The 25,203-nt window shown below is 41.0% G+C and overlaps 1 protein-coding gene across 1 annotated transcript; it reads right to left on the bottom strand.

Moving 5' to 3' along the window:
* Positions 1-278: 278 nt before the first annotated feature.
* PDILT (protein disulfide isomerase like, testis expressed) lies at positions 279-23,759 on the bottom strand. Its single transcript, XM_030958453.1, has 11 exons — positions 23,564-23,759; positions 15,411-15,617; positions 12,400-12,533; positions 10,492-10,629; positions 9,798-9,908; positions 8,737-8,862; positions 7,600-7,797; positions 6,218-6,338; positions 4,677-4,858; positions 2,039-2,128; positions 279-338 (listed from the first exon to the last, which is right to left on the bottom strand). Exons 1-11 carry the CDS (start codon positions 23,757-23,759, stop codon positions 279-281), a joined length of 1,563 nt encoding a protein of 520 aa, XP_030814313.1.
* Positions 23,760-25,203: the final 1,444 nt, after the last annotated feature.

The following is a 25,203-nucleotide window of genomic DNA, read 5'->3' as shown; positions in this document are numbered from 1 at the left end:
ATACACACCTTTCTGAAGAGTAGTTTTATTAATAATAAAGCCACTGTTTAAGCAAAATTGACAGTATTTTAAGAACCCCTGAGAACTGATCCCAGTAAAACTAGGAGTTAAATTGGATTCAGAAGAGAAGTCACACATAACAAGCCATGGATACTAAATTCTTTACGTTTATTTTTTTATTCAGCTCTGTGTTCACTTGAGATGAGTCATTCTTCCATTGAGCTCCTTCCAGGAAGGATTCCCCACAATCCTGAGAATGTTTCTCTTTCTCTGAACCATTAAAGTTCTTTCTCTGTTATTACCGTTTCCTTTTGGCTGAAATCCTCTTTGATTCCTCCCTGAAGGATCCTTTTAAAAAAGGAAATGCAAGAGGAAAATTGCTTATTACAAATGTTCACAAAGACTTTAGTAATTCTTAATAAAAAAATTAAAAATTTTAAGATTAGTTGAAATGCAGATTTTCATCTTTTCCAACTAAAGAACTTGAGGTCTTGTTAATGAGGTCAGAAATAGCGCAGCTGTTGCTAAAATGCACTTTGTTTTTACACCTTTTCACTGGTTTATGGCATAGCTTAGATGAAGCTTTGTGTGAAGATTTAATATGAATTTAGAATACCACGTGTGCTGATGGGCACAAGACTGTCTTTCTTTGGCAATCTCAAAATAAACTACCTTATTTATCTTGTTTGTGTGTTTGTGAATGTCCTGAGGTGAGGATGAGGAATTACTTCAAGAGGGAAGTTCATATCAAGCGCTGTACTGCAAATGGTCTAATACTGCAATCTTCTGGGAAAATGTGGTGGGTGTCAGGTAAGGGTGGAAAAAGTGAACAGATGAGAAAACTTACCCAATTTGCTACACAGAACATGGTTTTGAGTGGTATTTTCTAAGGTGACTTTTTTACTTATTCTCTTACGTGAAATAAAGCATGAAGGAGAGACAGCAGAATATACAGAGCTCAAATATTGCATGTAAAAGACTGTGTACAACTCAATAGATCTGCTTGAAGCACAGCACTAAGGAACATGCAAGAGACAGACATCAGGTGTGGGCTTTGGGTATTGGAAAGAAGAATTTTGCAGTGATTGGGTGTCTGGTCCTGCTCTGCAGCCTTTTGTGTCCCACTACTAGTTCAGTCATCTCTCTCCAGCAGTAACTACATATTGAAGCACTGAATGCAGGAGAAAATCAAAGCCTCTGGTGGAAATAAGTCTGCAAACTCAAAAGTGTTTCTCCACCCACAGACAGTTTTCCTACCAGCTGAAAAGAGTGTTGATAACAATTGCTAACCTGTGGTCCCACTTCATGCGGGGCAGAAAGGGCCCAGGATTCTCACACTGAGTGGACAGTGTCTCCATTTACATGTCAGGAATTTTTCTGTTCCCTGTAGTTCTCTGTGGAGCTCAGTCACCTTGCTCACTTACCATGTGTCTTTTAGCAGTGAAGTGTCTGTGATTAAATAACAGGCAGCTGTGGGACAGCAAACACTTCTCTGGTCTGATTTACAGTGCAGAAAAAAGGGTCAAGGAGCTGACAACAATCACAACCAGACTGCTCAGAGAAGGAACATCCTGTGCTCTCAGCTGTGTCCTTGTTTTAGGAGGAAGAGAAGCTGCACTGAATGTAGCAGAATGAGGTGAGCAGTGGGGATTTGAACAGCTCTAACTCTGACACTTAGCTGGGCTTTGTTTTTCCAGCTAAAACTGTGAGCAAGTGTTGCCGCACACCTGCCAGGCTGCAGGCTCCTTTGTGCTGGCTGCCAGGGCTGGCGTGTGACTCAGGGATAACACCAGCAGTGGGGGATGAGGCTTCGTGTGACAAGAACAGGGATGTGAGTGGGTGTGTGCCTGCCAGGCTGTGCTACAAGGCTGCAGCTGCTGTGGGGATGGCACCAGCCATGCACTGGTCAGAACCACCCCAGCACTGGCACGAACAGGGGACCAGGAGGGTGGCTGGCCTACAGCCAGCTCAGGGATGTCTCACCAGCTGGGAACCTGCCTGGCTTACACAGCAGATCAGGTCTGGATCAAATGCCTACCTCCTCTCCTGGTTCTGCTGTCGTCTTTCTTTGTTCTTCTAAGAATTCAGAAAATGCCTCCAATGTGTATTCCCCAGTATAGGCCACTTCCTGAAAAAGAATTAAAGTATGTAACTCTACACAGAATTTTGGAAATAATACCAAAATGGGGTGGAGGATTTAGGTTCTTTAGACTGACCAAACTCTAGACTTTTGTGCTCAGTTTAGAAAGCAATGACAGAGGCACAGCAGGTTCCAACATTATATGGAAACTGAGTGTAAAGAAGAAATAGATGTATATTCCTTAGAAGAAAAGGATTTGTATAAAAAAACAACCATTATTTTCTGGTATTAGTTTGGGATCCTGCCAGCTACTGACATCAGTGGGGTTTTTTGTGCTTAACAACAAACATTGGCAAGATATTCTGAAGAGCAGAGTCTTTTAAGTGTCCAGCCATGCTATTCAAAACTGTTCAAAGATTTTGATGGAAATTCAAATTCTGGAATAGTTTTGAAATGCACTTTTGCACAGCTTGAAAGAAGAGGATGAAGATGAGCAGTGACATTAATTTTCTTATACTTCACCTTAAATTGGGGATTTCCTGAGGATTTTCTTCTGAGGAAGTTTAATGCAAGAAGTAGTTTCAGTGGCTCTAGGCACCATATTGTATTTTAAAGATTCCTCCCCAAGAAACCTTTGCTCTCTAGAAGTATAAAAGGGTTTTTGCACAAGTTTTTTAGAAAAAAGTTGTAGAAGTTCATGTAAGTGACGCTGGGAATTGCCTGCTGTTATCTGAGTGTATTTAGAAATAGGTGGAGGCCTATTCTCAGCTGGGTTAAGCCCACTCCCACTGAGACCAATAATGTTGTGTTACTTTGGCTACTCTTACACCTGATTTGGGTTCAAAGGACTGTAACCAAAACACCTCCACACTGGTGAGTTCACTAATATTGTACATTTTTTGTATACCAAAATTTTAGTATTTCCATTCCATTTTAATATAAAGTGTGGCAGCTTTGAAACTGCTTTTTAATGGGTTTTATGTTTGTGAGTTTAAGTTTCTGGAAAAAGATTCTTTTATTTCTCTAGAGGCAATTAATATTATCAGCTGAGTCTTGATTTTATCAACTCTGATGATGGCTGGAACACCAATTTCTCAGAGCCTGAAGATCTGTAAAGCCAGAGAAGCAGCTGATTCCTGTAGTGGTTACTGGGGATGTGTGTCAACACTTTTCATTACAGTAATCTGTGCATGGGAGTATGGAAAAGTAATTTTTCTCACTTAACCCATAGAAACAGACACCTACAGGAACCTGCACTGCTAGCCAAGCACAAGATGAAATCTCTGCACTTGAAGGAAGTAGTGCAAAAACATAGTGCACAAGGAAGAACTTGAGATTTCAAATACCCTTTAATTCCAGAGAATTTTTAATTATGACACAATCCCTTAATAGTTAATGAAAGTTTTTACTGGTTTGGGGCTTTTTTGTTTGTGTATTTGTGGGTTTTTTGCAAACTGACATTTATTTTGAGCATTTAAAGGGTTTCTGCTTTTCTGCTAGAAGACTAAACATTGTGTGAGTGTGCAGGACTGCAGTTCAATTCATCAGAAGTTGTGCATGCACATCTGAGAGGAATATCTCTCAGAGATTAAATGAGGACATGGGTAAATGTCTTAGAATTTAATTTAAGTTTACTACTAAGAAAAATGAAAAGCTTAGTAATGCCTTAATTATAGTGTTTTGGTTTTTTTTTACTTCTGCGATATTTTCTTTTTAATTAGATAATCCACATAGATGGAGAATGTAGCTATTTAATATTTTTTGCCTCCACTTTCAGCAGCATTTTCTAATTATTGTGTAACATAGCTGATTGATTAGGTAGCATATTGCAAAAATCATTGGTCTTGACAACAAATATTTATTACCAGTGGAGGCTGGGATACCAGAACAAAGTAAAATTACTGGCTTAAATGTATAGAAGAAAGGTTTTGATTTGGGTTTTGTGAAAATGTAGAGGAAAATAACAACTGCAGTACTAACATTTTAGAGACATTTATCATACATGCTCTGGAAATAACTGGCACAAGTAGTTCTTTGAGACAACTTCTCTTGTCAGGGTTTGAAGTAAAAAGGCACTGCGGTCATTGGGAGTTATCTGTAAATTCACTCCAAGCTGAGATTGTTGCCAGAACCCAACAGGCTGATTGGAGATGGTTAAACAGCAGGATGTGGGGCCCTGAGGACTTGTAGTGCAAGGGAGTAAATGATACCTGAGATGAGACAATAGAAGGGTTTCCCTCGTGTATAGGATGAGTCAATAGAAGGGTTTCTCTCATATATAGACAATAGAAGGGTTTCCCTCATATATAGGATGAGATATAGGATGATAGGGTTTCTTTCCCTCATATATAGGATGAGACAATAGAAGGGTTTCCTCATATATAGGATGAGACAATAGAAGGGTTTCCCTCATGTATAGGATGAGACAATAGAAGGGTTTCCCCTCTAATTCAGGTTCTTGGCAGCAATGCCTACTCAGAAGCCAGTGCTGAGCAGAAAAGACCAAATCTTTCCTAGTGACAGGACTCCTTTCTCGACACCTGTGCACAAGGCCCCTGCTTGCTGAGCCTCCCCAGTCTCCCCCAGAGCCTCTCACCTGGTGATGGGACCCGGCAGGGAAGAGCGTGAAGAACGGATAGCGGTCCAGGGCCACGGCCAGGATGTCATTTGCTGTGACATCAATCTTTGCAATCATTATGTCTTTGTGGCTTTCATATTGCTCTCCCAGCTTATCCCAGATTGGCAGGAGTTGTCTGCACTCATGGGACCAAGGGGCATCTGCAAATTTAAGAATAAAATTATAGGGACACAGAAGTGGTGGTAGAAGCAATCACCGGGAACCTATTCAGCCCTTCAGGTTAACAGAGTTTGTGATAAATATCTGCTTGAAACCATTTGCCCTTCATGAATTTCACATTTCCATGTAGTGATAACTAGTTACTCACTAGCACATTTCTGATAGCAGTGCTGCTTTAGCTCTCTTTAGCCTCTTAGGACTGTAACAAACACAGAACTTGGACTGCTTTGCTGGATGGGTGTGCCAGATAACCAGTGCAACCCACCTTAAAATCTTGCATCATTCCCGTGTTGAAATACTTGTCAGAACTACAAAATACTTCCTGCATAGTAAAATTAACTGTGCTATGCTAATAAATAAACTACTCTATGTTGACTCTAGAAAGAGGAATTTGAGTCATGGTGCTGTTTTGACTCAGCACTGAGCTGATGCAGGTCACCAGAAAAGCAAACTGCTGAGAGCCCTTTGTCCCTTTAAAAAGCTCACAACACAGTTGCAGTCCCTCAGTCAGGAGAACAATGCTCACACTTGGTTCCCACAGAATTAAAATTTCAGGAGCACTTGACTGAATACAGTACATTCCCTGCCTTTCATTTCCAGAGGACTTGGTTCAATTCTTGCTTAGCTCATTCAGTTTGTTCATGATACTGAAATGTAAAAATTACTTGTCTGAGTGACACAGCTGCAGCCAACAAGGAGGATGACAGGAATGTCCTACCTTTAGGAATTTCTGGAATTCAGGGCAGTACAGCTAGTTGTCTATATTGCTGTTAATGCTGCATGTTTGCTTTACTGAACTGAGGCACAAACTAATCCCTGCTGGCTGGTACAAGGATAGGGCAGAGGTTTCTTGCTGGAAAGAGTCATGTAAGGAAACCACATCCCTTGCAGACAGAGAAGCAAAAAAAGAGTTCCAATTTCCTAAACCACAATTCCTATCTGGGATTTAATCCTAGAGCATCATAACCAGACAATCTCAGTTAACTCTCCCTCTGCCCTTGGAAGCCTGGCTCATGCTGTGCAAGACACTTCAATTGTACACCACGACGTTCCAGTGTCCTGTTTCTTTCAACACAGAGATTTCATATGGCCTTGACCAATATTTACTGAAGAGATCCAGTGCTACTCAGTGCAACATTAAGTCAGCAAAGGTATCACAGCATTTCCACAGATATGACACAAATTTTTCTTCAATTTTTTCCAGAAACACTAAAAATTCATTGAGCTCAATTCTGTAAAGTGCCAAGATTAGTTTGGTATATAAGCATGAGCTTTCATTTTTTCCTTCCAATTGATCATCTTATAGCAGCTTAAAATCTGAATTTAATGACAACACTTACAAAACATAACAAATACAGTCATGGTCTTATTGAAGATGACACTGTTGAAATTCTTCCCAACAAGCACTTTGACAGGCATCTTGTCCCAGTCTTGTGGAATTTCTTCACTAGGGAGATGTTGCTAAGCAGAAAAAGAAACATTGCTGTGAAAGTGCAGGGAACATTGAGAAACTGTACTCTAGCTCAAGTTAATGTGAGTCTGATGGGACATTACCTAATGTGCTCTGTTGCTGTCTGATAACTCTTTTATATCATTGCATCCTGGTCAGCCATGGTTCCACCTTCTCTCCCTTCAGCAGGAGCTGGGATCTCACACCCCAGGGCAGTTGGTGCTCAGAACTATTTCTCCCTCTCTTGAATACAGACTCTGTGGCAGACTGTCTGAAAATGATTCTTTGGAACACAATTGTATTCCTTGTTCTGGATTCTGTTCCAATGTTCAGAAGCTGGACTACCGAACAGTTTATGTGTTGTGGGCTTTCAAAAGTGATGGAAAACACACCAGGAAGTGTTCATTGCTGCTTAAATCTCTGCCTTCACCACCAGTCATGGTCCCCACATGACTTCTACAATTTACAGTGCAGGAGCTGGGAATTTCTCTTCTTTAACACCACGGCACAGTCACAGAAAGGCACACGTGCCCCATGGAAGCAGATCTTGGTGAGGAAGAGGCCACATCCCCTCTGCTTCCATCCTTCTGCTCCCTTCCAACACTAAATACAGGATCTACCTACTCACATTTCTTAAATTCTGCCTGCTCTCAGACTGACTGCTTTATCTTTTCTCCCTGTAAATCACCCTGAGGAGCACTGAATAAGCACAGCATTTTAATGCATTTTTCACATGAGTGTGATGATGCCTCATTATGGCAACAAATGCTGTATTTACCATTGGGAATGATCCCCCTGGGAAAATTCACTTTGCTAAACTTGCTTTAAACAAATACCAAATGTTAATCCCCTCTGAAACAGTCACTTTTTGATTTACTGGAGTTTCCTGTAACCTTAAAATCTGTTGCCATGATTGTTTGCATCTCTCCCCAGTGAAGGAAAGGAAATGTCTCCATTATAGTATTGGAAAGATAGAGGCATAGGGAGTTTTTAAACCACTAAAATAGAACAGCTGGCATCAGTTAAAATATTGGGCATAAATAATCAATCCAGGATTTACATTGGAAGACCTGTAGTTCACCTCAATTGTTAAATACAGAGGGATGCTCTGTCAACAGCTGTAGATGGTAGATTAATGAATTAGGGTGGCAGTAGATTAATAAACCAGTGATCACAACAGGACACTGTTCTAATTTAAAAAGGGGGTGCTCTGCCAAGTTGCTGTGTTTTAGCTGGTGTAGTAGAGAGCTGTCTCGTTAGTAAAGGACATACCTTTGCTTTTCCATTTAGGTAGCTCTGGCAGAATTCTTTCAGGTTCTCCACAGTCACCTCGTCTGCAGGCATTTTGTACCTGGCCTCACTGGTGAGATTGAGGATCCTCACAGCAGGAACATCGATGTCCCTGATGCGGAAATACTCAAAAATCCGTCCATTCCTTGCTTCATTAGTATCCACCAAAACAAACAGTATCTGGTGATAAAGAGAGAATCATGCACCTGGTTGGGCCTTCCAGCTTTGGTTTAGCTATTTTGGAGAAATGGACTGTGGAGCTTGGCAGGGGGGGCGGATCTAACCTTAAATTCAAGGAACTGTGCAGAATCATTTTTGGTCTCAGACCAAAACCCAGAAGCTCTGTGGACTTTATTACACCTTGATCCTAATTAATAACAAATGTTAAAGCAGACAAAAGTACTGAAGCTTTTCCCTCTGTCCCTTCACCCTGGTTTGCTATCACATCTTTCAGTAACACTTTTAAATTACCTCCCAAAGTGCTTATTACTCTTCTTCATAAATCTTAACAGGACAGAAGAGCTGAAACACCTGTAATCCATATGGATTTACCAATATGTGATATTTTGCTACAAGATGACTTACTATTCTTCAGTGTCTCATGTACCTGGAGCAGGAGTAGCACCATGGAAAACCAAAATACTATAACTGTGTCTATACATGCAAACACATGGCTGCAGGCAAATATTGCAGGCTATGCTCATACCTTGCAATATTTCCCAGGTTTTGTAGCTGGGTCCAGTCTTTTCTTCAGGCAATATTCTGAGATCCTCATGGTATTTCCTGGTAGAGCCAGAAATTGCCAGAATTTTGCTAAAACTACCTTTTGGAAGTTGCTCCCAGAAAATTATATTTGAAAAATCTGAAACAGGCTAATTTAGAGCAGAAGGAATTACTGCTCCTCTTTGTGGTCTTTGTGTTTTAAAAAATCACTTCCAAGTGAAGTTTATCTTTCAGCTTGTCCTTAACAAATTCAGATAATTGAAACTGTGTTGAAATGGTTTGGTAGCATTAGAAGATGGACTGACAGCAGTGCATTTTTACCAGTAATATTGGTGAGTGGTTTTGCACTGATCTTTTGGCATTCCCATTTGCAAATCTGGATTCAGTGTTACAAACCTTTCCTCTGAATTGTGCAGCAGCAGACTGGTAGTTTTCGTAAATCTCATTGAATGTCTCCGAGTTCATTGGGGTGAACAGCAGGATGTGATTTTCAACAGGGACATCAAAAATCTTCACAGATGTCTGGGAAACAAAAGACTCAACATCTGCTCCACTCTTTGTAGACAGAACAGTGAATCAGAGGCTCAGCATATCAGTATCCCTAGGCTCTGCTATTGCAGATTTTACTTTTTAACTCCATTCCCAGTCATTTCCATAACCATTGGATTTTGTTTCATTGTTTTAAAGCAGATAAAGTAAGAAGAATCAGCAGCTGCTGAGGGTTGGTTTTTTTTTCCTGTTCCAGGAAAAACCTCATAGTTATTCACAGATCTTTACAGTCAGAAGGGACTGTGATCTCTAGTCTGACCTCCTGTATAAAACACACAGAAGAATTAATGCTGAAAGTAAAAGGTGGTGTTACCCAGGGAGACCCAGCTGCAGCAGCTGTTGGGGCAAGACCTGTCTGGGCACTTCCTTCCCTTCTAGGTGGCATCAGCAGCTGGTATCTCCTTCCCTGCCCAGGACCACCTTTCCTTTCATGCCACCCTATAATCAGGCAATGGGGTGTCCCCCAGGCAAGCAGGGATTTCCATGTCTTTCCATTCCTACCTGCACTAGCAACAATTACTGCTGGTTTCTTTCCTTCTTGCCTTGGCCCAGAGCTCCCTGTGGCTGCCTTGGGGTGGAGTGTTTGGAGCCAGGATTAGGGACTGACCTTCCAACCTCCCACCCCACTTAGCTCAGATCTCGCTGTTCACCAGCCACTCCTCATCATGACCTTCCAACACATCTAGGAAACAACACCTTGCCAGAGGGAAGCATCATTTGGCCTGGGTTAGACCAAGAGCTGCAGGCTGGGTTCTGCTGGCATTTCTAGATGTGGTTAAGAGTGGCCTTGTCAAACAAGCAAAGACAATTCTCACTCCCTAAGGTGCAGAGTAGCTCTCTGGGTCTCCTTCTGCATGGATTTCTGTCTTTCTCCCATAGTTTTTGCTAACACAGTGAAATGCACATACCTCAATGTTATACTCAGTGACCAAATCCAAGGTAAAGGTTTTGATCAGCCTCGTCAGGCCCAGTTTGCTCTGCCCACCATCTTCAAGCACTTCATTATGCACAGGTTTTCCCTGGACAAATAGTGAAGTTTGTGAGATTGCTGGCCTTATCAACTATGGGAACAAAATGACAGGCTTTAAAAGTGAGAGTTTTATGATCCTCAGCAACTGAAATTCCATAGCTTGTGAAATGAATGTCACAACTAGATTGCAGAACAAGATTACAACTAAAATTCAAGGTACAGCTGACAGTTTTAATTTGTTCAGTAATGTTGACATACTGAAAGATCATTCCTACATCTATACACACTATCTGTGAGATATGCTCGCTCAGGAAATCATGGGTCTGATTACTTCCTAGTCTAAATATTGCTGCTACTCTCTGCAGTTTTGGTTTTATTGTTGGCCACTTCTTCTGTTGTGCACTGGAAGAAATTTCCTGGTCAAATACAAGACACAGGAAAAGAGGTGAATGTCTGCAGATCTCACTGAACTTTGGCAGCAAATGTTGATTAGAACGCAGATTGGAAAGTAAAGCTGTTATATCCAGATCCTTAAGCATAAAATTTATATATAACCTGAAAAATTCCCAAACTGCCTTTCCAGAGCCCACAGATGTCACCACACCTTACCTGCTAGACTTTTGTACTCCTACCTCCTTAAACACAACGAGAGAGTTCCTTTGGACACCGTAGTTGGCACAGACATCCTCACTGGCTGTCATCCCAAAAGGCATCTCTGGCACATCTCTGGCTGTCTCACAGAAAACTTCCACACTGTCATTGTGAAGTTCCTAGTCCCAGAAAGAGTATTCATTAAGACTTTGTCCTACATCCTGCTAAGAAGTGTAGGAGTTAGAGCTCCGGGTGAAGCAGGCCCCTAAAATCTCGTGAAGTAAAGAGCCAAGTATAATTGTAAAGTGGGTAATGCTTCCCAGGATTACCTCTAAGGGGAGATCCTAGGAGGGCTGTGACACAGCTTGTGCTGGCTGGCCTGGGTCAGCAGGGATGGTGTGGGGTCCCCTCTGTCCTCCCTGCACTGATCTCATCCTCCCTGCCCTCCCCTGGCACTGCCACGCTCTGCAAAGCCTGGGAGGGATGGTGCAGCAGCTGCTCCCCTGCACAGCTGGCAGGAGCTGAGGGATGACAGGAGGGCTCTCTGCTCACAAGAGGAGCTGACTGGCACATCTGGGGCTTTTGACTGAGTGCTCTTCAATGCAGGGACCTTGACTCCTGCATCTGTCAAACAGTCACTCTGCTGTCCACCCTCAAACTCATAGTAAATAAGCAGGATGAAAGGCAACAGCACTTCCAGATTTGATTTAATCAGACAATTATTTCATGCTAGATGAATAGTAATTTATATGCTGAGACCTTCCAACACATCCTGGCACTCATATTTGTGAGCAATCTGTGAGTAATAGAAGCCCAGATACAGCTCTTTATTTCCTTGGACACTGTTTTTTTGGCTTTTGCCCATTAAATTTCTGACATGCCCTAGCTCATGCTCATCTGTTGTCATTTCAGCCCTGAGTGAAACCAGTGTCCAGTCAAACACATCTGCAGGCAATATCTGCTATCAGTGTGGTTCAGGGAACTCTCTGGCATCACTGTGATAGAAAGAGCTTCTCAATTTCCCCCAGCACTGGAAAACTGCCTTCCTTCCTTCCTAAATGGCTGCAAGCAGATTGCTGCAAAGCAAAATTCTGGGCACTGAGCATCTTCACAGTTTGTCCTGTTATGTTCTATGTGCTCACCAGCTTTGTTACTACGGGGCATTTTGGTAATGAATCCTGTTTTCCATATCCACAGAACTTGGACTATCTGCTGTAGCCAGCACATTTGGGATATTATCAGTTCAGGTATGAGTCCAGACATTGTGCTTTTAACTGGGCAGAGAGATATCAGAATAAAAGTCTCTTTAGTTAGAGAAAATCTTTGATTTGATTTCCAGATATTAAAGATCTCAAGGACACATTGGAAAAGCAGGAAAAAGCTGTTCCTATTTTACTCACTCTGACAGCATTTCTATTGACTGCTGATCACTAGCATTCAGCCCAAAGCCTAGGAACCTTATTCTGCTCTGGAAAATGGTAGAATTTGCTTGAGAAAGGACTACATGTGTTAGATCATATACAGAAGTAATATTTTATGGCTTCCTACCCATGCAGATTGGGCCTCCTTCACATCAGGAAAATCTGGGGGAGTTTGGTAGAAGGCCTTTCTCTGAGGATGCAGGAAACACTGCTGTGACCAGCCAGGGCTGTGCAGACACTGCTGGAGCACCCTGCTCTCAGAAGCAGATCTCAGGGTCTCTGCCCAGGTACTGGTTAAGGAAATGTGCTGTAGTGTAAGATTTCCTTATTTCTGCCTCAGCTGCTTGTCTAAAAGTGTGAAAAAATAGATAGAGACTATTAATTTTTTTTCAAATGTAGGGGAAACTGAGGGTCTGCATTTTTCTGGTGAGTTCGTGGCCTTTGGATGTGTGGGCTCTGGTGGTGATAGCAAGCAGTGTATCCCAAAGCTGGAACAGAACCAGCCTTTTGAGTTTTCCAGATAATTACCCTAAAGAAGCCAATCACTGCTAAATCACCAGCTTTTATCATGGCTTCAGCCTGATCAGTAGAGTTGATTAAAACAGTGCTAGGTCCTGTTCTTCTTTTTACCCATGTGATAAAGGCTGAGGCTTTTCTGACTCCTGTGGAAGGAAAAGAGAGTTAAAATGAAAATCCAAATGAATGGCAGAAATTTCTGTGCAATCAGAACAGAGGCAGTGGAGGTGCAGAGGGATGCTGAATACAAATGGACTTGGGCTCCTTAGGACTGAGGGCCAAGCTGATTGAGAGGGGGCTTGAGGTACCCAAGTGCAGCCTCAGGTTCTAGTCACCATTTAAACTGTTGTGACTCTAGAAGACCAACAGTGGATCAGTACAGCTTTTACTGAGATCTCTGCAAATGGTTTTATGTCCAGTTAAATGATTAATCACACATGGAGAATAGAGATGAAGAAATTCAGACAGGTAGGAAACCTGTCCTGCAAGATTTCATGTGTCCCAAAATCACAGTAAGCTATAAAGTGCTATCGACCTAAGGTTTAATCCAGAATGACTTCAAACCAATTGCAGATTTTATTGAACTGTTTGTTCAATTACATTAGGTGCCAAAATTGTTCCTTTGATGCTGCAGGAGGGATCTGATAGGCACAGAGACATGTTAAAATTCCTCTGTGGGGCCATAGCATCACTTCAGTTTAGACATAAGAAACAAAGCTGAAGTGTCAAAGTTGTAATTTAGTTCTGGATTGTTCCATCTTTTGGCTTCCAAATTACTACTACCAGTTTTACTGAGATGATAATCAGTCTTTTTATTTGGTAAATTGTCCTAAGCTTTCAGAAGTTTTAGAGTATTGAGTCTCTTTAAAAATTACATTTTTTAACTATCGAGTTTTGAGAGGAATTTGAGGTAACAAACTGAGGCTCAGGCCATTAAAATCTTAGCCCTTTCATCTCTGTATGACAGACAGGCTTGTTGGACCAGAGTAAGGGTTAATTAAAACCATACATTAAAAAGAAAAAGTTAAGTGTTACAGTCAAGATGTATGGTACAAGTGGATTATCAGAGATGCAAGTCCTGCTACTGTGCATTTTAGCAGTCTGACAAGATCAAAACTGAGTCAGACTGTTTTACTGCCACAATTTTGCAGCAGACAGCACTGTAACTAGCTTAAAATACTTTCTTTTTTTTTAAAGTGAAGCAGGCAGTCATCTGCTCTGGAGTGTACAGGCTGCAGACCAAAGTGCAGAGCAGTATCTAGTGGCCACATAGCGCTTGACTTCTGCTGTCTAAAGGCAGAATTGAGGTCTTGTCACTTATGACAGTGCTATAGCCCCTAAGCATATTTTCTGCAAGGTTAATCTTTCTATTGAGTTCCTTTACTCAGCCTGTGTACTGGCCAGTTTCTGACCTTGCAGTCATTACTGACAATTTCACTAAGCCTGGATTTTGGTTTTCATGTTACGTCCATTGCCAGCAACACCATTCAAAAATTCCATCTTCCATAAAGAGTTTAATTAATTAATTTATTTAAGCAAGATCTGAAGGTTTTTTTGTGCCATGAAGTATGTACCAAGTCCTGTATGAGAAGTCACTGGGTGGCCAGTGCACATTTCCAATTGCCAATGCTCAGTGGAAAAGCCAAACATGCACGTGAGGTTTTACTCAGTGTTGCACATAAGCATTTACCAGGGAACAAAATGTAATTTAAGCCATTGCTGGTGGTACATGTGCTCCAAACGATTGGTGCTGTCTGCCTTGTAAAAAGCACAGAGCAGGAGCCAGTTTCCCAATTCTTGCATCTTGCTAGAAAGTGTGCCTGAAATAGCAGCCCCCTGCTGCAGGGCAGTGTGTGTGTGTGTTACAATTCTCTGTACTCACTGTTTCACACCAGAAAATCTGTCAGGTTTACCAGTTTAAGAGAGGTTTTCTTGTCAATGCTGTAGATTCAGTCAGAGGCTGAAGGTGGGGGCTTTTGCCCTCAGTCATCAGCACCTCTAATAGAAGTTCAGTGTGGCACATCACGCTCTCGGTGGCATTTGTGCAGAGGCTGCTGTTTGCACAAGCCTGGGTGCTGGGAACTTGGTAAGAAATTCAATAGCAAGGAGGAGCAAGTTGCTAAAAATACTGAACATCAGGTTTCTGCAGGAGCCACTGGGGGCTCAGCAGTTAAAGATATCTTAGCACTGGGCTGTGTACAAGTTCAGGAGGCAAACTTTGGGTTCCTTTCTTTGTTTGTTGTATTAAACTTGTGACTCACCTGTATGTGCTCAGAGTACACCAACAGGTGCTTGACCAAGTCAAGCAATTTTTATCACCTCGGTAAAAGTTCATAATTTTATGAAAAACATAACCTTTCTTGTATGTACTGAAAGTGAACAAAAATGTTTAATAAGACCTGGATTTCTGGGATTGCTCAAGTCTGCAGTTCCCTTTGCTTCATAACTTTCTGTAAAATACTTCAAATTATTCCATGTTTTATTCTAAGCCACATTTGAGCTCCCTCTGATGGCTAAATGGCAAAATTATTTTCTGTAGCTTAGGAAGTGGATCTGTATGTTAAGGACCCTGTGAATTCCCAGTTCTTTGTTAGATGTAGTGTTGCTCCAGCCTGTTTCTGTAGGCACACTGCCCATGGGAATTGCAGTGGACCAGAAGAGTAATGGAGCAGTTTGGGGACCCAGTTCTTGTTTGGCATAACTCATTAATGTTTATTGGAATAACTGGGAGTAAGTTGTCTTGTTGGGCCAATTCTGTATTTGGTGGAGTAACACCAGTAATTAATTTGACTGTGTGAACTTAATAGAGAGAAGATGCTCAGTTATGCCCTTGGAACATGAATTCAGATTCAAGTTCCTGTATTGGTACAGAGGCAATTGCATATTTAACACCATGGGCAAAACCAGCTTCCCAACTTGTGTATTTTTATCTGAGCATCTATATTTTTCTTCTCAGCAGGGTAATAGATGGGTACATCCTGTCATTACAGATCATTATCTTATCAGTGCATGAGACAGTTTACCTTTGCAGTCTATGGGATCTTCCCTGCTGCCATTCACAAAAAATTTCACAGTAGGAAAGGCTTGAATATTAAATTCTTTTCTCAAGTCATATTGGTGTGTCACATCAATTTTGCCAAACTGGATTCTTGGAGCTTCTTTTTTAAGCTGTCGTGCAGCCTCAGCAAATTCTTCAGATAAATTCTGAGAAGACTGAGATAAAGTAACATCTGGAAAAGGCCAATCAAAAGCAAATGGGTTACATAAGCCACAGTGTGAAGCTTTCTAGTGGAGGTTGTTGTGTCAAGTGGTAGCTGGAGGGTTTGAATAAGGTCTTCTATGACTCAGAAGTAAATGAGGGATTATATTTACTTCTTTATATTGATGCTGGTTTTTTACCACTCCTTATGTCCTTGAACCAATCACCTTGAACAACCAGCAACATTTCAATAATCTTCTGTTGAGAAAAATATGTGGAGCAATTAAAAAGTAATTTGACTGACTGTGCTGAATATGAGTTTAAGAGAGGTGAAGGATAGAGTTAAATATTGCCCACATTAGGACTCTGATCATAGAGTCCTAATGTGAGCAATATTTAACTCTATCCTTCACTCTATTTAACTTCACTGAGGCAAACTTTTGTAATGCAGAAAGTACTTTACCAGATGAGATATGGAGGAGGGAAAGAGAGGAGCAGAGTGTGGTGTTTGAAAGGTGTTTGAAATATTTTTCAAAAACACATGTTTGAAAGGACATGTATTCCTCATGCTGTCCTGTGTGCCAGCCCTTCTCCAGCTCAAATGGGAGCTGTGTCTTTGGTGGAAGGAGAGGGGCCATCTAGGCTGGCACTGGAGCTGTAAAGTTATATTAACATGAAAAAAGGGAAAGAGAAGGAAACCAGGCACACAGACTGCTCTGCATTCAAAGACAAGTCAGAGATAAAGGCCTGGAGCTTTGTATGTTTGCAACTTGGGTTGAAAAACCCGAATTTTGGTTGAAATTGAGATACTCCGTCTTGTTAAATGTCTTTTCTTATAAAGAACAAAACTTTTTTCTTTAGATTATGCACATAAAATTTTTTGTTTCTTCAATAAACTTAGCAAATAGGAAGAGATGAAGAACATGCAGTTAAATTTGGTTTCATAAAATTGTTTGTTCTTTTGTGTATATATAGGTGGTTTGTGTATACACACGTTCAGATATATAACTGCACAAGCACACACACAAACACCAAAGCTAAATGTAACAAAACAACTGTCTCTTGTTCTTTCACAAAATAGCAGATGCATTTCTCTAGAACATACCTTGTGAAGACATTGCCCAATGTGGTTATAACCAAAAAGTAAATGGACATTTCTGTAAGAGCTCTAATACATGAAAGATAAATCCATATTCTAACTCAGTGCTGAGTTACATTCCTTGCATTATTCATCATTATCCTTGCTCTGAATCCCAGCCATCAGTCATTTTCTTCCGCCTTACTGTTGCAGCAAAAAAAAAAACAACTGTGAAGATTAGCATCAAATAATGCTATTTTCTCAAAATATTGAAGCGATAGTGCTAGGCCCTTCCACATCCAGTCACACACAGACCCATCTTGGCAGAGGCTCACAGAACCCCTGCACTGGAAGAGCTGCTCCAGCTGTTAATATGCCAAAGGGTTCCTGTTAGTAGAGCAAAATTTAGAGTCTTCTCAGGGGACACTCAGATACCGTGTGATGAAGAGAAGGTGCTTCTCTAAATAAAGTAAATGAGCCTGAAGACAGCAGTCCAAATCCAAGTTGTGCTCCAACTGCCTCTAAAATTAGTGCTTCATCAAATAAACTTATTATGATTTTTCAAAGAAATTTTACCCAAACTTTAATTTTCTATTTCCAATTGATAAAAATGGTCTTATGAACCTTTCCCTCAGCAGGATTTTAATTTGTTATCTCCTACCACCAAGAAAAGGGGGGAAAAATATCTCCAGTTGTACCTGAATATGCTCTAGAGACAACAGCAGAAAACCTGCAATGCTGACCTGTCAATGTAAGAAATTGCTTGTCTAACCTATAAAAATACTGCTGCTTCTAGGGACACTGAGTGTTGAGCCTTTGTGAAGTATTTTTGCTGAAAATGATTGCAAATGTGGAGTATTCAATAAGACATGGAGTACTTGCAGTGCAGTTTGAGAGTGCTGGTACACAGAGACTGCAGGTGCCAGGGCTAGCCCAGAACAGTTACTGGGCTCTCCCAGAGGGAGGGTGTGTGGCTCTGGACAGAGGGGAGTTGGAGCAGTAAACCCCATAGCAAACCAGGATCCAGCAGCTTTCAGCTAATTCTAAGTCACTGTCTTACACCAGAGGCAATTTCAGTACAATGATTTTTTTTTTCCTAATAACCTGAGGTTGCACAGCTGTTTTACCACAACTGGGAAAGTGAAAGCTGAAATGCTTTTTGCACAGTGTAATAAGAAGGGGCAGAATAAACTGTTGGTGAACCAGAAGCTGAAGTTTCACAAATATAAAATAAATATTAAGCTTAGACATTAGACATTTAGGTAGACTGTCTGTGAAGAAGAGGGTGTAGGATCAAATTTTCTCTGAAATATTTTAATTCCAAACAGATATTTTAGGAATGATCTCTTGTCACTGAATGACCTGAGTAGACAGAGTTGCAGCTAACTAGGAATGTAAGCAGCATGCTAGATAATGAGAGTTGCTAGAGTTAGTGGCTCTGTGCTGCAGCTGGGAGAAGCACAGGACTCCTGCAGTCAGAGACAGGGGAACTTTAAGTACCATTAACCTGCTAACTGTGAGACACAAGTTCAGTGAGTGAACAGACAGATAAAAACTGTTTCCTTGACTACCCAGAAATCATGTGGAAACATCCATCATGCACCTTTCCCCTGCTTTCCCGAGTGATTAGACTCCTCTTCAGCTCTCCATCAATTCCTTTCATTCCACTCATTCTCTGTCTGCCTCCCAGGTGCTTTATCTTTCAAGTCGTTTGAGTGTTGCAGGAAATCATCACTCTTTTTATTTGGAGCCTTTTCTTGAGTTTTGTTTGGCTTCCTCTGGTTTAGATTTTTATTGACACCGATCACTTCAGGCCGTGGGATGAGGAAGCAGCTGCTGGGGCTAAGGTGGCATCACAGGCTCCAAACTCGAGGAGCATCAGCAGGGAACAAAGCAGACACGGATAAGAGGCAGCAGAGCTGTGACAAGGTCACCAGGGAAGGCAGTGTGGGTGGCAGGACACCTGCATAAACCAGTGTGCTGTGCCACAGCTGCCAGAAGCAAGAGGCCCTTCAAAGGCTGTCAGCTCAAGAACAGCATTGTATTAATATGGGAGAATGTTTCCATATCAGTGGTTTTGTCAATAAAAACAAGGATAAAATAAGGGTTTGAAAATTAAAAGTGGGAAGAGAACCAGAAATCCTGTATTTTGACTCTTCCCTCTTCAGTGCATTGACAACCTGAGTAAGCTGCTACTTCTTTTTCATGGTGCAGTTTACTGAGCTAAAATATATTGAAATGTATACAGATAAATCTTTTGCTGACACATGAATGTGTTTAATGACCCTAAAGAATTCTTGAAGTGGGTGTACACAGAAGCACAATGAGTTAATTTTCCTTTAGCTAATTGCTGGTGTCCTCCAATCTCATCATTCTGTCTGAATTGGTGGTTTAGGGATTGCAGTAGTCATTGTGAATGTGCCTGTTGTCCTGCCAGATACTGATTTCCTGGCTGTTATTTTCTGACATGGTCACAAAACCATTTCAGCAGTCCCATTTCTCATCTGTGCAGGCTGCTTTTGCAGTTGCACTACAGATATATAAATTTCTCTGTAGAAGAGTCTTGAGATGAAGGATAGATTCATATTTAACCTATCAGAGTAGAAGGATGTTAATCTTGCTGCAGTTGCAAGCTTGCTTCTGTGACCTTGAATTCTCCCCTTCTCTTCTAGAGTGAGATACAGCCATAACCTCCTGTGCTGACCTCTCTACTTCTTAACTGAGGTTTGCAGTTCGTTTGAGATTTCCTTCTATGTAAACATCAGGGTTTATTCTAAGTTTGGATTATTGTAAGCATTCACTAAAATAAGCATGCGAGAGGCACCTACATGAGGGACCCATGCTAGAAAGTAATTCTGCTGCAGGTAACTGCAATTTCTGCTTAATAACATCACCTTCAGTTTTTGTGCCTTAAAAAAGAGATGTTTGTCTTCAAGAGTAACCCTTATCCTGCCTATTAAATGTCATTATCTCAGTCCCAGGTTGCAGGAATACTGTGGCTGACCCAGTGCCTCACTAGATGTACAAATGTTCTGCTAGAAAAGGTAAACATCACCTTCTCATAAATGGGAGCGTGCTTAGCACACAAAGCAGCAGCACAATGTCTGCACCACTCGTGTGCTTGTCTTTAGGTCATCCCCATGTTTATCTAGAATGTGAAAACTTTTCACTGGAAAGAACAGCAGCAGGCATTCTCAGAAGCCTGTGGAATCAGGCATTCACTGGGGTCTGTGTCTTTCCACGAATTCTTCTGATAAGTTGGAGGAAATGGTGTTAGCATGTGCTCTGAAGGCTGTGCTTTTGCCAAGTGTACAAACTTTATTCTCTCTGTGATAGGCATTTTTGTTAGAGTGATTGAGACTTTTTATGGTGCTTATTTGCTTTTCTCTGCAGTGAAAGTCAACAGAGGGACTTCTATTCAGGCAGTGTGCAGTGTAAACACTGAAACTCTCCCATGCAGGCAGCACTGACCTAAGGTCTGCCTTCTGCTGGTGACAAGCGCTCTGAATTCCCTGTGCTCAGAAGCATTTGTGTGGAATTTAGATCAGTTCAGTGTGGACTGGGAAATGCCACAGCCTGAGAGCACTTTCAATGAAGTGCTGAAATGAGGTGCTGGGCAGGACTCACACACTGCTGGGTGATGCTTGCATGGTTTTCAGACATGTTTTGTTGCACAGAAGAGCTGGGATGAGAGACGAAGAGCGCTGGGTTTCTGGGTCAACGCTTTGTTTTCACACTCAGTACTTGCCCTGTGAACTTTGCCCAGCTCCAGAGGGATCCATGCGTTGCCTGGCTGAAAGTCAGCATGTATTTATAGTAACCCTTCCCGAAGGAAGGCAGACCTGGGACACTGTCAGGGTGGAACTGACAGGTATTAAAAGGGCTTGGGCGTCACTGGGTACAAAACGTCAAAGCCGACCTCACCTGACAAATACAGTGGGACTGGTAAGTAAATAACATAATGCAACAGGGAAAGGTTTTCTTGTCATTGATAGGTGATCTAAGGCACAGTCTTGAATGAAAGTTTGTAGTTCAAACTTTTCTGGTGTTGGTACAGCACCAAAAGAAATCCTATCTCCTGGGAAGCCTGGGATTCCTTCCCACTCTCTGTCTCTGTGATCTCTAATGAGTCAGGAAGAAAAAGATCTTAGGTCTCGCATTCATTCCGGATTTTTGAAGCTAATTTCTGGCAGCCTCACAGATTTCCTGGGTGATCTGGACAATATTGTTTTCTCTCACATTACCTAAGTTTCTTTAATAGTTCCTTGTTAACACAGGTTGTTTATTTAGATAGACTTTTTAGAAGTAGGATATAAAAGATATAGGTTTATGGCTTTTCTGTGCAGGTCCCATCTTTAGTCTCCTTGTGCTGTGGCAATGAAATTATTACAGCAAATGAATCAGCTCATTCAGCATTGTGGAGTCAGGTTTCCTACAGCCCAGGACAGTGCCTCACTGCAGGACAGTTTCTCACTGCCCCAGAGGCTGGTCAGTGGCAAGTCTCCAAAGGGAGCCATAGAGATTGAGGCCAGCAATTTCCAGATGATGGATCAGTGCTGTGAAGCTCATCAGTCCTGGGAGTGACTCCATAATTCTTTCCAGGGACTGTGGATGCCTTTATGATTGTGGGGGAAAGGCAATCCATGAGTTTTCAGTAAGGCCTTTGATCCAAACCAGAGAGTGATGAGGATCACTGGAGCAAGGTGTGTTTGGGGAGCAGAGCTTCATCTCTGTGTTTTGGAAGATGTGGTGGGGAAAGGAGGAGTCTGTTTGTCCTTCCCTGCTGAAGAAGCCAGGTGTGAGGGTGGTGGGAGACCAGAGAGGGCCAAGACTGCTCTGAAGAGGGGGCAAGGAAGCCTGGTTTACACCCCCATATCCTTGGAGTGCCCAAGTCTCTGGGCTACTCTAAACAATTCTTTCTCCATCTCCTGTCTCTTTCTGAATTTTTTCATGTCTGTTTTCTACTCATACTTGGTTGCAATCCTGAAGTGTGTTGCAATATCTCCCTGTTGATAATCTCTGCCAGTACTAAGAAAGTTTCTTTACAAACTCTCCTCTGACCTGGTCACTTGGATGCTGTGCTTTGAAACAGCTCTTACAAAGGTGAGAATACAGAATGACTAAGGTTTTTTCTGGTAAGTTGTTTTTTTTTTTCACCAAAATTATGCATCTTCAAAGAAATAAAACAGTACACAACTGCAGATTGAATGTGGTAAATAGCTTTAAATCCTCCACAATTAGTAAACAAAATCTTCCTAAATTTCAACACTGTCAGAATTATCTAAAAATTTAAAACATTGTGTTTTAAATAATTTTCTAATGTGATTATTCTGAAAGATTAAAAAAAACTTAACGTTTTATAACCTTGTTTCAGGATTAATGAAATGTTTGGCATGATGCAAACATATTTTTAGTTTCCTGAGTCTGTTAGTGTATTTTAGATTTTCTTGTTGAAAGTACAAGTGTTTTCATTTCAGGTTGACCTGCACTACATCACTATTATTATTATCTTTATTGTCTTCATTATATTCTTTATTTATGTTATGATCAATTTTATTGTTTATTGCTATACTATTATACAGTATATAATATTTTATATTCATATTAAAATTAAATATTTTATTAGATATAGTATGTTATTATTGCTATTATATTATATATCTTATATTATATTATATACTGTATTTTATATTATATTTTATATCATTTTACTATATTTTTATTTTTTATTTTTTAATTTTTAAATTATTTTTATTTAATATTTTTATTTTATTTAATTTTTTTGTTTTACTTTATTTTTTATATTATATTACATTACATTATGTTTTATTATATTTTATTTTTATTATATTTTATTTTATTATAATTATATATCAGCAGTAAAATTCACATTTGGTAGTGATGCAAAAGACCAAATTAGATGTGCTTCTGCTAAATTAGGATATTGCCTTAATTTTGAATATCCTTTCCAAATATGGAACAGTTTGGGGGTTCAGCTTGTGCCTGTGTCAGCACCTTCTGCCAAAGGGGGTCTGGTTGGAAAGTGTTTGTGTAATTTAAGGTTAAGAGATGTGTGCACTGAGCTCAGGGAGTTTGGCTCAGCAGAACAAGGTCAAGCCCAAGCAACAGATATAAAGATTTTGCTGCCTTATGCTGATCAAAGGGTTTCTGCTAGCAGCAAGCTGCTGGCCAGTGCAGATCCCTGTCTGGGGCATGGGAAATTATGCAGCATCTGAACTTTTAGATGGGTAACATCACAAGGATCTGCCTCTTGGCTTTTCCTTTGTGATGTACTTGGTGGCCTGACCTTATAACAAGGTTAGTTATTCAAAAACCCCACCACTTTTGTCCCCCAGGAGGAATGAACATGAACCTAAAAGAAGGACCACAAACCTGCCTCTACCTAATCAAGCACTCCTTTCAGGGAAAAATAACAATATAATGTAACCACAGACATCAAAATATTGTAAAAAGACAATCCCTGAAGCCCAAATGCTCACAGAGGAGAGATACTATCAAAAAAATCTCATACAAAGTGCTGATGAAAATGCAAGAGGGAGAAAAGCACTCTCTGATTAACTTTTGTTTGGTTGGTTTTTTGTTTGGTTTTTTTTAATATGTTTTACCCATCAGTGCTGTGAAACACACACTTGCAAAATTAGGCAGTGGAAGCAAAGAATGCCAACTCAGCACTGTCTGACGTAGCAGACTGGTATTTAACCACCCCAAAAAAGAATAAATTACTGTAGTTACGATCAGAAATAGATACATAGAGGAAACCAAAACAAACAAGGACTATCAGGGGACAAAGCAATGGTAAAACAAGCATTCTTGAGTGCCCCAACATCAGTCATTCTCTGCAGAGCCACCAGGGTAAGGGAGGGGAAATTGATACTCACAGAACTTCACCAGGAGGTATTTGGTTTCCTTCAACGCTCTGTCAAAGTTGCTCTTTTTCAGCAATAGCACGTGGTTCTCCTTCTTTATTTTGGGGAGCTTGGCTTTCTTTAGCTTTGCTTCATTTGGGCTTATGCTGCCTGCTGCCAGGAAGCCTGTGAGAAACAATAGAAGAAGGGAAAATGGATGTGTCTTCATCTTGTCCTGCCTTTACCCAGATACTGAGAAAGAAAGAAGCAAAGGAGCACTAAGCAGTAGGGTTTGCTGCTCAAATGTCTGCAGCTGTATCAGGCAAACCAAGAGGCTGATAAGGTTGATAAGTTTATCCCAGTGGAGCCAACTGCACCTTTCCACGGGAAGATTAAATTAATTAAGTACTTCCTCATCTTTAGTAGTGGTTGCGGGAGGTGGAGAAGTTGGGAAGAAGTATGGGGAAGTTGGGTTTTCTGTGTCTGAAAATAAACAACCCCTGGAGAAGGTGAGAGAGCACAGGAGGAAACACTTGGCTACTGAAGCACCAGTGGGTTCCAAGTGTGCTGGTGTCATTAGACACCCTTCTCTCATCAGGGCTACAGACAAAGCAGCAGGTCAGGTACCTGGGACAGTATTTGAGGGCTGCTCCTCTGCCCAATGTTGCTTGTCTCTTGCACTTATGGATCTACTAATTGTGGGACTGAGATTGTGCTGAAGTCAGGGGAAAACTCTCATTTCCTTTGCACAGGTAACTTCAATGTCTGTAACTCTTTGATGTCTTGTCTGTGAGGCTCCCTTCTGTACTTAAGTGCCAAGTTGTAGCTCAAGTAAGATACTATTCTATGGGTTAAACCAGAAGATTGTGCCATTGGTTTTCAGTGGTAACACATTTTTCTGTGCAATAAATGGAAGGGGCTAAATGTACCAATTCATCCTTAGGATTGCTATCAGCTGTGCATGTGAACTGTGAGGCCTCCCCAGACAGCCCTTTCAGAACATTTAAAAAATATCTTACAGAAATATTGAGATTCTGGAATTCCTTCCATTTACTGTGGAATTATTTCTGTAAACACCTGCCAGTCCGTAGTTGTTGTAGAAATATCTTTGAACCTTAAACTCTGATGAAATTTGTGAACTTTACCCCCAAAGCTGTAGCTGATAGAGGAGACCAGGCACAAAGGACAGAGTATTTCAGTGGCATGAAGGACAGAGCTGACTTGACAACAGGTGGGTCTGGATTAGTAGAATCAAGAAGAAATTCCTTCAATAATGACTCTTTCTTGTTCTTGAGGAAGAAGTGATTCTTTGCACCTTGTACCTTTGGCAGACTTTTTATCCAGGAGGGCACCACTAAAAAGGAATGTTCATAATGGGTTGATGTGGTAGCCTCCATTTTCTGTGGGTGAAGGATCTTGGGGGGCATATTGCTGCAATTTCTTCTGTTTTCATGCCTGCTGTGAGTGGGGCTGGGTTTTCAGCAAACTCTTTTCTATCAGGCTCAAAAGCTTTGTGTTGTAATGCACCTTGAGATGTGTTCCATTAGTACTTGCAGAGCCTAATGAAATCAGGAGCTGTGTATTCAGGCTGCTTGCAAGATAAGATCACACATAAATACAGATTCAGCAATCAGGTACTAAAGGAGAAAAAGAAGCAGAAAGATAAGAGTCTC

The sequence above is a fragment of the Camarhynchus parvulus genome, chromosome 14 (genome assembly GCF_901933205.1).
Source record: "Camarhynchus parvulus chromosome 14, STF_HiC, whole genome shotgun sequence".
Classification (NCBI taxonomy): domain Eukaryota; kingdom Metazoa; phylum Chordata; class Aves; order Passeriformes; family Thraupidae; genus Camarhynchus; species Camarhynchus parvulus.
The sequence above is the reverse complement of the archived record's forward strand: the minus strand, read 5'-3'. Positions and strand labels throughout refer to the sequence as shown.